This window comes from Miscanthus floridulus, chromosome 2, assembly GCF_019320115.1.
Source record: "Miscanthus floridulus cultivar M001 chromosome 2, ASM1932011v1, whole genome shotgun sequence".
Classification (NCBI taxonomy): Eukaryota; Viridiplantae; Streptophyta; class Magnoliopsida; order Poales; family Poaceae; genus Miscanthus; species Miscanthus floridulus.
The window spans coordinates 3,242,283-3,253,738 of NC_089581.1; the positions used below are offsets into that span (position 1 = coordinate 3,242,283).

General features: G+C 47.0%; 1 protein-coding gene across 7 annotated transcripts; it reads right to left on the reverse strand.

Moving 5' to 3' along the window:
* Positions 1-79: 79 nt before the first annotated feature.
* LOC136515149 (prohibitin-2, mitochondrial-like) lies at positions 80-9,404 on the reverse strand. 7 transcript variants are annotated; one of them, XM_066508840.1, is made up of 10 exons: positions 9,068-9,167; positions 4,809-4,986; positions 4,498-4,598; positions 3,314-3,805; positions 1,780-2,193; positions 1,603-1,701; positions 1,450-1,509; positions 1,100-1,270; positions 782-994; positions 80-495 (listed from the first exon to the last, which is right to left on the reverse strand). In XM_066508840.1, the coding sequence occupies exons 6-10, from the start codon at positions 1,696-1,698 to the stop codon at positions 301-303; spliced, it is 735 nt and encodes a 244-aa protein (XP_066364937.1). In that variant the 5' UTR covers positions 1,699-1,701; positions 1,780-2,193; positions 3,314-3,805; positions 4,498-4,598; positions 4,809-4,986; positions 9,068-9,167; the 3' UTR covers positions 80-300. The 7 variants fall into 7 exon arrangements, 4 of the variants coding, with proteins under 4 accessions (XP_066364937.1, XP_066364934.1, XP_066364946.1 ...); XM_066508837.1 differs by having other exon boundaries at positions 1,603-2,193; XM_066508849.1 differs by lacking the exon at positions 1,450-1,509 and having other exon boundaries at positions 1,603-2,193.
* Positions 9,405-11,456: the final 2,052 nt, after the last annotated feature.

The following is an 11,456-nucleotide window of genomic DNA, read 5'->3' on the forward strand; positions in this document are numbered from 1 at the left end:
TCCAGAATGAAACATAGCCTATGATGTATATTATACTATACATGCTTGCAGAAATAAACATAGGGTAATACACAGAAACTAACGCAGCAGCGCACAAGCAAATCATCGCATTGAACCTCCTTCCAGTGTTTTCCCACGAAAAATGCTAGATACAGCAAAAAAGTGGACTGTAACATGGGGCGACTTTGTTCATCCGGATTCTGTATCTGATAAAACCATCGACTGAAACTATATTGAAGACAGTGTTTCTCTTAAACTACTCTCGTCCACGGTGGCGTGGGACTGGGCTGGACGATCACTTCACTTCTTTTGTTTGCCCCACAGGTTCAGTTGCTGGAGTCCAAGCAAAAGGTCCCTGGAATCAAGAAACACCTTGTTGCTTGAGGCCGCCATGGTGTGGGAGATCTCCCTGGCAGCTTCAATCTGTCTCAGAGCCAGGAAAGCGGGGTTGTTCGCAATGGCTTGACCAATCAGCTCAGCACTCTTAGCCTCACCCTGTTCAAACACAAGTCACAAACAGACAGCGATTCAGAATCATCAGTGTAAAAAGGGAATAATGCAATGGTACATACACAACTGCATACAGAGACATAAAGAACACTGTTTTCAGCGTGAGAAACTGAAACTACAGGCATATTTCAGCGTGAGAAACTGAAATTACAGGCATATATTTAACATCTCGAAGGAAGTAGATTAAAGTCATTGCATTTTTTTCTTTCTTGTAATTACTTGTTTCAAGCCAGACAAAGGACACGCTTATACAAGAAGGGTAGCTACTGACCTGTGCCCTGATGATTGCACTGCGCTTGTCCTGCTCGGCCTTCTCAACAATGAACTTGGCACGCTCAGCTTCTTGTGCAGCAACCTGTTTGGCTTCAATGGCATGAGTAAACTCTTTTCCAAAGCTGAGGCTTGTGATGGACACATCATCCAGAGCGATATTGAAGTTGTTGGCCCTCTCAGTCAGAATCTTCCTAATCTCCCTGCTCACAGCCTGCATTGGAATTGAATGCATGAATTGTTAACATATCCTAATCTACTGCAATCCTAGCAAGACAGTTGTTATCTAGGGAACATGTCTCAACACATGAAGCAGTACCTCTCTCTGTGTGATCAGCTGACTGGCATTGTATTGAGCAACCACAGCTTTGAGTGTTTCATGAATGATTGAAGGCAGAACTCTCTCATTGAAGTTCTCCCCCAGGTTCCTGTAGATTTTAGGTAGCTGATCTGGCATGGGTCGAGTAAGAACACGAAGACCAATTCTCACCTGACCAAGTTACCAACTCAAAATCAAATACATACATAAAAGAACAGTGTTGATGTGCTTTTCAGCAGAAGTGAATAACAAGAAAATTGCAAGTACGTACACATGAAGAAATGGTTATATGCTTTTCACAATCAATTAGGCATAGAACAGTTTAGAAAACAGAAAGGTGGGTTGTTTACCTGATATACAACCCCAAAAGAACCGGTTCCAACCACATGTTCAGCGATGTATGTGACAGACTGTTTCACAGCACATATCATCATTTGTCGGATAGTTTTTTTTTACCTCCAAACGATCATATATATCAAGAATCAAAGTAAAATTACCCTCACCTGTTTAGGCAGGCCGTTGCGCCCACGAATTGTAGTTGCTATTACATGACCAGCTTCATTACTAGAACTATCAGTCGCATCTGAACTTGACCCCATCTCCTGAAAAAAAAAATTAAAAAAAAATAAAAAGAAGAAGAAGAAGAGAAGAAAGAAAGATCAGTCGCATCTGAACTTCACATCTTCTGCCTCATCACTTTCCAAACCCTGTAGTAGCAAGAGACAGTCAGGCAGTGCTGTCAGCACAAATCAAATATCAGCAGAGATGTTGCAATCCTAAAGAAACAAGATCAGTAAGATCAGTTTAAATAAGTCGACATGCAGTCGCACATATCCACGATCAGTAAGATGTTGCAATCCTAAAGAAACAAAGTGTGACCTCAATCACAGTACCAGCTCATGGCCATGATCAACCATGTTGCAATCCAAAACATGACTCAACTACTAGGCAAAGATTTAGAATAATTCATTCTGTGAGCGTTTAGCATTCCCTTCATCAGCTATCATCTGCTGGTTCAGACTAGCAGCCATGTTGTTGGCAGCCATGGCCTCAAGCCCTTGAAAGTGGCACTAGTACCTGTTGGTTCAGATGACCTGAAAAATAAACAAACATTAGCAGATGTCACTTAATTCTCTGTTTTATCCATGTGCAAGCTATAATGCAGTATCCCAAAAAAGAGATAGAAAATGGTGTAGAAATGTTGTGCTTAGCTTTTAATGTTGTACAAGTGTTACCAGACAAAACAAGACTAAAACCGGCCTCACTTTATAGTTTTATAATCGCTATCACCACCGATCATTTAAGCAAAGGCAACTAGCTCTGAAATGCCAAAGTAACTACTCCTATGTCCTTGACACTAAATGATAAAATATCAGCCCCTTCTGCAAGGGAAAACTTCTCTTAAAATTTGCAATGATTAAAAAGAAGCCGACTGCTCCTTCCATTGAAGCAGATATGGTGGATGTGAGTTCTGTCAGGACACAAATAATAGACATCATGTACCAGAAAGGAAAATCTAACCGAGACAATTGCTGCACTAAACCATTTGCCTATCCAAAGAAATGCATGTTGCAGATCTGAACAGGTATTCATCCTTACAAATAAAAATCATCAATGCATATACTCACACTAGCTTTGCCGCTATACCATCAGGTTAGTTAAGTTAAATATAAGCGAAGCCTTCTTAAACAGGTAGTGCTCCAAAGCTTTTGAAGCTAATATAGAGAAAAACTTGCCTAGAAGAACAGAAATGCAAGCACTAATGCGTTGAATGACATGTCAATCCTGCCCAATGTTACAAATGCTCCAACCAAGCCACCAGAAATTCTGCAAACTATGAAAGTCAAAGTTGAACCGGCTGACAGAACTATAGTTGTATTAGTAGCTCTTCATACTTCTTTTCACAAAACTCAAAATTACACATGATGGCTGTGTCAAACTAAAAACCTAAGTCCAAGAACATTTAATTCAAGCTCATATCTGCAAATGAGATTTGTCAATAAATAATTCACTAACTAAAGAGAGCATACTTGACAGTTTCTAACCTAGTATACGAAAACCATCAATCCTGTAAGACAATACCCCTTTTGCCAATTGGAAACAAGCACTGTATGCTAGGATGAACACACAATTGCAAGTGATTTGTATGAACTATTACGATATTCTCTGAACTAAGAATCAAAAGACATGAACTTGCAGCAGCGAGAAACCAACCTGGGTAACGCCTATGCCGGGTAAAGTGCGCGAGAAGCGCGCAATGAGGTCAGCCGCGAGGGGCGCGCAGCCGCAGTTCACCGCCAAGAGCGTGGCCACGTGGGCGGCAGCGCCCGCGTCCGCTTCCTCGGCGGTGCGCACGATGGCCAGCAGCGCCAGCGCGAGGCGCGTGACGCCGAACCTGCCCATCGCAGATAGCACCGCGGCGGTGTCGAACCTGCCCCTGGTCGTGTGCAGCACACCAGCACTAGCGTCGGTGTCGGCGCCGGCGCCTCCTCCTCATGGCACACTTGGATCTAGGTTTCATGGCCCCCATCCTCTCCTGCCTCCTCTTGCTCCACCATGGACGAACGCCGAGGGCAGCACCCGAGCGGAGTACGGCAAGGAGGAGGGCGACGCCCGAGCGGATGACGGCGAGGAGGAACGAGGGGTAGGGGTGGCCCGTTGCCCTGCGCCCGGCCTCCTCCCATCGGCGGCGGCGGCGGTGGAACCCTAGAAGAAGTAAACGACATATTCATTTAACTAACTATACTAATTGTATTATCCATCCTAACTATATTACTCAAAACATTATTTTTGCATTTATAGAGTTACCGTTTTACCCTTTATCAAAAAAAACTACGAGAATGGAATTACCGCCCAGTCCTAATCCCCACATTTGCAGAGGCAATGGAAGGCGATTTTTGCGCATATGGCCCACCGATCATAGACACAGCAATCGCCTCCCGTTGCCTCCGTCCCATTGCCTCCCGTTGCCTCCTACCTTTGTTGCCGTCGGATTGGCCGCTCTCGGTCGATGTCAGCCATCGAATTTTTCCCCAATTATTGTAAAAAATTTCTTACCATATATAGCATATCTCAAAAAGTCAAAACAGCTTATATTTTGGAACGGGGGAGTAGGACATAAACCAAACAAATTCACCGTGGAATATATTTTCGGTCACGAGCTTATATAAAACATAGATGGTCAACAAAATGGAAGATGCAGCGTGAATATCTAGAACTCGTTTGCTAGACTGGTAGGGATTCTGGCGACGAACACGAAAATCCTCTACTAAACAATTCAGGAATCCAGACCAAAAAAGGAAGGAAAAAAGTTTCTAACATTCTACAAACTAATTCCATAAACCAGAAAAAACAATTTAGCAAAAGAATGAAAATTAGTTTCTCTCTTCCGTACGTACCATCTCATTTGATGGAATAAAATGATTCACTTCCGCTTGACATTTTCTTGCGTTCTCTTCTTTCTGCGATATTCCTCTTGTATTCCTCGTCATCTTCTCGTCTTCATCTTTGCAGGAAAACAAAAGTAAGAACAGGAAAACATAAACGAGTTCCAATTGGCAAACAGATCCTTTCAGACTTGCAACATTATTACAACGTCTGCATGACTACTATATCCAGTCTAAGTACATTCTTAGCGGCCAGGGGCAGAACAGAGAACAAATTGAAAGCTGAAATGTGCATGATCAAAACAATGAAGCTATGTACCTACCTGGGGACTTCAGAACAAGTGTGCATGAAAGGAATACGGCTCCTTGGTGTAGTCCATATAGCCCTTCAACCCATCTCCCGGTGCTTCCATGGCATACGCCTTCATGCGCTGGACATGCTGGACCTTCCCCCATTCAGGGGTGTCATACTGCAACGATATCAGCTTGAACAGGCTGGACCTGCAATATACATTCAATTTGCTTAGCTCTGCCTCTTGCAAGTAGGTTGGCAGCGTCTCAGCGGAGTCAGCGCACAAATCCATCCACATGGCTGTTCCAAGCGCCGGCAGATTCTCCAGTAGCTTCAGCGTTGGGCAACTGCAGATGGTGATCTTGTGCAGCCTTGGGCAGCTGCTGACGCTCTCTAGCCTTGGGTTGTCCCATAACTTGAGCTCAGTGAGGGAAGGGAAGCTCTCTACGGTGACCAGGTTCAGCACATTTCTTAGGTCCAAGAGCGTCAGCTGAGTTGCATGGCGTGAGAGTCCAGGAGGAAGACGATGCAGTTTGCAGCCGTCGATAGTAAGCCCCTCCAGAGCGGGCATTGCCGGTATCTGCTGCTCCCAGTCCCACTCTGTCCATCCTGACATGCCCTCGAAACCCAGTGCAGTCAGCTTGGGGAATGCAAAGCCAGCACCATGAGAGATAAGACTAGCAGGCGATTGCCTACTCATGATCAAGTCTGTCGCTGTTCCCAATGTTGCATTGTCCTGGCCATCACTCGAGGGAGCGAGAAGGAAACCATGCCCAATACACTGGATGGCTGGAGCTTGATCGATCCAGAGGTAGTCCAAGAAGGGGAGCTGGCCGAGTCCGTTTGGCAGTTGCTCACAACACGCGTAGCCCACCAGGACCAACCGCCTTAAGCCGCGGAATAAGGCTGTCATCATCCTGGCCCACTGTGGTAAGCCCGACCCATAGTAACCTTTGATGACAAGTTCTTCTATGCAGGTAGGAGGACATAGGTTACCCAACACTTGCTCAGCTTGGTCTTGCTCCTCCTTGCTGATGTTGCTTCTGAGCTCTCCATTGTCTCCGAGCTGACTTGTGAATTTCATGTTCAGCTCTTTTAGGTGCTCTTTGTTGCAGAGCTTTGCTCTAGCAGCCACTGAACCTGAAGGTGCCTTCTCCAGACCTATAACATCTAGGACTCTGAGCTTCGTCAGAGACCCTAACTCTTCCAAGCTGCACCAACCTTCCGCGCCATCCTCCGAGTGGGTTGGAAAGCCCCCCATTATGACCAGATCTCTCAGCTTTCCAAAACCACGAGGAACTGAGGTTATCTTGGTTTCTCTAATGTTGAGTAGCCTTAGCTTCCGTAGCTTCAAGATGCTATTAGGAAGCTGTGAGATATTGCTACACTTCACAAGCTCAATGCCTTGCAAAAACTGAAGATCTCCTATGACTTCAGGGATCGTGGATATGCTTGTAGCGCAAAGGCTCAAGCACCTCAGATGTTTGAGGTGGCATATGGAGTCCGGCAGCTCATCAAGATTTACATTATCTAGATACAGTACTCTTAGGCATGACGAAAGGTTGCTCCATAACTCCTTTGAATTAACCACAGTGCTTCCGAATAACATCAGTGTTCTAAGGGATACCTGTTTCCGCAGAATGTCGGGCTCTACCACCTTGTTTGATATAGATAGGCGACGGATCTTTGGAGCAGCAGCAAGAGCGATATTGGCATCCTGGCCCTCACCAACAAGGACCCCTTCATGTTTTGTTATGTACTGGGCAAAGGAGCGGATGACATCATGCATGGTGCATGCTGAATGACCATAGGACCCTTTCTTCAGTTCTAAGAAGTTCCTTGAGACCAACTCTCTGTAGTGCTTGAGCCCCACATCTTCAAAAAGCTCTGACAACGCTGTCGTTTTGTTGTTCACGTAGCCTTCTGAGATCCAGAGATTGACTATATCTTCACGCCTGATCGGTTCATTGTTAGGGAAAAGTGAGCAGTATACAAAGCATTGTTTCAAGTCTGAAGGCAGCTCTTCGTAGCTCAAGTAGACAGCCTTGTTGATATCATCATCGATTCCTGATATCGACCATGCGAAGTGGTCACAGACACGCGCCCAAGCATCTCTTGTTTTGCTGATATGGAACAAGTGTCCTCCAAGCACCTTAATTGCCAGCGGCAATCCCTCACATTTTTCCACAATCTTCATCCCAATATCCTTTAATAATCCATCGACCTCAACTTCATCAATCTCATCGGAGACTACCTGTCATAAAAATGAGTCACGTTAGAGGCTGCATGGGAGGAGAGTGCCCAGGAATATAAAGAGTTTTTAGTTTGTCCCAAAATAAACTATTTTAAGTTTAACCAAACTTTTCAAAGAATAATACCTTTTACAATACCAAATGAGTATAAGTATATCTATAAAGAAATTTTATATTGGACATCAAAAAATATTATATTGGCCGGTTCACACCACAAACACCGAAATTTGCTAGTTACCATTATAAAATTACAGTCAATTGTATGGTATGATAAAAATATTTTATTATCTTTTTAAACCCTGTGGAGAGAAAAATGGTAGTAAATGATATTTTTTGCCCTACGAGAAAAACAAATCCCGTGTTCCAAACGGTGCCTTATATTAACCTCGAGTCACTACAAAATACATTTGTGCAACTGAATTTATTTTTTATAGAAAAATAAATAGGTAAAACTTACTGACCTGCTTTTTTAGTAGGACCCAAGCATCGTCGCCTTCTAGCTTGCCAACTCTATGGACATAGCGCGCCTTCATCTTGCGAGCGACTTCATCGTTTCTAGTTGTCACCAACACTCGACTCCCCGGAGCAGCAGCATCGGCAAGCGGTGCGCTGAGAAGGCCACTCCACACGTCCTCGCTCCACACATTATCCATCACCACCAGCAGCTTCTTTTGCCACACCGCCTGCTTCAGAGCACATTCGAGCAGGGCCCTGCTGTCTCCTGCGGCGCCACCGCCACAAAGTGCAGCAATGACGCTCCGTAGGACACTAAGCTGGTCGACTTCCTTATTGATGCTCAGCCATATCCTCTCGTCGAAGCTCTGCTCCACCTTGTCGTCATTGAACACCATCCTGGCAAGGGTGGTCTTGCCGATGCCGCCAGCACCTGTGATAGCGGCAGAGACAATGACATTGCCGCCGCTGGTTCGGTGAGCATCAGCATCTACCTCATCCTGCAGAAGCAGGGTGACAAGGTCCTGCGCGTCTCTCTAGATCTTGTCACCCACGACACCAGACCGGACGATGCTGTCCGACGAGCCCAACAAAGAGTCTGCAGCAGCTCTGTTGGTGGAGTGAAGAATGGAGGAGTGGAGCTCCCGGACGATGAACCTGAAGCGGGAGCTCCTCTCCGCGATGTCGCGCAGCCGTTTGTTGAGTGCCTTGATCTTCCTCCCGATCTCGTGTGCGGCGACGGGGTTGCAGGAAGCAGAAGATGTTGAAGCACCTTGAAGATGCGGTTCTGCTTGGAGCTGCCATGGGATCGTCCTCTCCACCACCAGGACCCTCCATGATCTGGCAGAGGTCGAGGATGTCATCGATGTCGTACATGGCATCCTTGAGCTCCCTGACCCACCTCTCCACAGCATTGCTTCGGATGCGCGCCATCTCAGCGTCCTCCATTATGGCACTCAGGTCGCCGATCGTCGTCTCGAGCTTGGTGATCTCGCCAGGGATGCCGAGGAGCATCTCCACCTCCTCCTTCGCTATGCCCATCAGGATGCCAGGCCAGCTTGGACGCGAATGCGGCCAGCACCACCGCCATAGCCAGGAGGAAGTGGTAGCTTGTTACTTAGCTAGCAGCAGCGAAACAAGAGGAGGAGCGGGTTTCAGATTCGGAATGTGTGCGCTCCAGCTCCAGCTCCAGCTCCACTCTCTGCTGACTTGGGAGGGAGACGACGTTCTATATACAAGCAAGGGTGGACCGCTGGATGCAAGGTTACAATACGCACACATACACGAGACGGTGAGAGTGATGTTCAACGCATAGGGGCACGCAACAGCCATGTTCACCCCGGAAGAGCGGAAGAGCACGTGGACTGCCAGTGCTCTCCTCTCCAGCGATGTCAACAGAAAATTTCCCGTAAGGGGACACCACCCCATCCCCGTCCCCGAGGATTCTATACGGGTCCCCGTCCCCGACGAAGGCATGGTATGCTCAACTGAAGGAGGAAGACGGCGGCCAAAGAAAAACGAAATAAATAAATAAATAAATAAATAACTAGAATCGGAGGTGGTAGCGGGACTACAGGAGTATCACCTTCTCTGTATAGGGAATCAGCTCGCCGGAAGCTCATTTGCTCGGTGGCGTTGAGGATTCCCGAGCACCCACCGTCCGCCGACCAATCCTGCATCTGCATCCAACTGGCGGACGTCGGTGGTTGGATGGGAGACAGTAGGGACGGGCGGCGGCCGCACTTGAGCAGTTGGGATCTGGCAGAGGTGGCGCTTGGGCGGGGGACTGGGGAGTGACGGAGGGATGACCAGTGGAGATTGAGACGGAATGGACGGATGGATGGAGTTCTACCTCAAATTGACGGTTGGATACATCGACGTGCTAAACGAGTTCGGGCTATGCTTCCCCGTCCCGGCACTGTCAAACGCGATTGGGGTGGTTTTGCCCCGTTTAGTTTTGCAGCTAGCATTGCTAGCGTACCAACGTTCGGACACATGCTCCATGCTGGCTCGCGTCGTCCGAGCGATAAGAGAAAAAGGTGCGGCGTCTCTAATTTGTAAGGACTCGGCGGCAGCGTCATATCGATACCGGTGCCGCAAGAAGAACACACCGACACAATGCAGCAGCAGACGTGCTTTTAAAACATCAAGATACAATAGTTACAATATGTATCTAAAGGTAAATGAAATACTTGAAACATGTTTCTCAAAAAACACACCTGAAAACACTTGAAAATCATTGCAACCATACGCAACATCTAGATAAAATACATACAACGTAGGTATAAAACATATGCAGCATCTAGATAAACACACTTACAACATACATCCAGAAAACACAGATAAAACATTGGTAATAGACATTTACAACATATATATACTAACGTTGCAACATATGTAATATTCTGATCTACTTTTACGACGTCCATCTGAAACACGTCTGTGCCGCCCGCAAGGCCACCACAGCTATTCGTGCCGCTCTCGCCACCGCTGTCGCAGCCATCCGTGCCGCCCACGAGGACACCGCCACAGGCATCCGTGCGGCCCGCCACCATCTGCACGTCGAACATGAGGAGGAGAAGAGGCCACCAAGCGGCGCTGCCTCCACACCAGCGAAGGAGAAGCGGATGAGGGAGGGGCCGGACCTCGGCCCGTAGCCTCGCCGACGGAGGAACAGAGGAGGGATGGGCTAGATCTCAGCCACCCTGGCCATTCCGTCGTGGAGGAGAAAGTGGAGGTGGACGTTGGCCTTCGTTCGACATAGGAGGAAGAGGAGGTGGACGCCGGTATATGCAGGAGAAGAGGAGGGCGGGGCTAGCGAAGAGAACGAGCGGCGCGCCAGAGCGGAGTCGCGGAGAAGATGCGATGCGTCGCGAGAGGAGTGGGCTACGGGGAGAAGATGTTGCTCGTCAATTAGGACTGGGTTAGGATCCCACATTATTGGCGGGATATTGTGGAAGATGAAATAGCAAAAGACTACTTACGCCGAGGCCCATTCATATAGACTGGTTTGGCATGTACCTTGAGCTTGCTCTGAAATGGATAGATCTAGATGAATATAAGCGTGGCAACCGAGGTCTGGTAATCTTTCCGTCGACTGGATTGCTATGGATAGGTGGGTTGGTTCTGTTGAGTTGCTCAACCCATGAACACCCTGCCACTGATCCTCGACGCCAGCTTACGTGGCGTCCGGGCCACTGCTGCTAGCCTACCAAGGTGTGCGGTGTGCCCTCCTCGTGCTTGCCCACGCGTCCGCGGTCCGGCCGTGTTGCTGTCGCCACTCGCCAGTCGCTGCACACAATTTACTATAGACTATAGAGCAACTAACCTATTAGGTAGCTAGACAGCAGTGGTAAAGCAAGGCCTTGTTTAGATGCAAAAAATTTTGCAAAATGACTACCGTAGCGTTTTCGTTGTTATTTGGCAAATAGTGTCCAATTATAGTCTAATTAGGCTTAAAAGATTCGTCTCGTGGATTTCGTCTAAACTGTGTAATTAGTTTTATTTTTTATTTATATTTAATGCTTCATACATGCGTCCAAAGATTCAATGTGACGGGAAATATGACAAATTTTGCAAAATTTTTTGCAAACTAAACTGGACCCAACTAAGGTAGGCCTTTCTGTTGTTGGCACGTCTCTGTACACGCAGATGGCACAGACGACTGACTATACTATTAGTCTATACTCTATAGCCAGTTTACCCGCGACAGTCCGGCCTTCGGGCTCGGCGGGTGTAGAGTGTAGGTAAACCCCATCGCACTCCATCGACCGCCCCTTTCGTCATTCAACCAAGTGCGTGCGTGCGGGAGTAGTACAAAAATCTCATATAACTAAAAAAAATAAAACGTAGATATTTTTTTATGTGATATTTGTTTCGATTCGTGCCTATGATACCCGTCTGCTTCAAAGGAAACAAATCGATCACCTGAGACCACATGTATAGAAAGAAACAATAATAATGCATCAAAATTA

Coding starts and splice junctions, on each gene's coding strand:
- LOC136515149 (XM_066508840.1), bottom strand. CDS start 1,698: ATGGGGTCAAGTTCAGATGCGACTGATAGTTCTAGTAATGAAGCTGGT. Junction 1,510..1,602: donor GCAACGGCCTGCCTAAACAG/GTGAGGGTAATT, acceptor GCTGTGAAACAG/TCTGTCACATACATCGCTGA. Junction 1,271..1,449: donor CTTTTGGGGTTGTATATCAG/GTAAACAACCCA, acceptor TAACTTGGTCAG/GTGAGAATTGGTCTTCGTGT.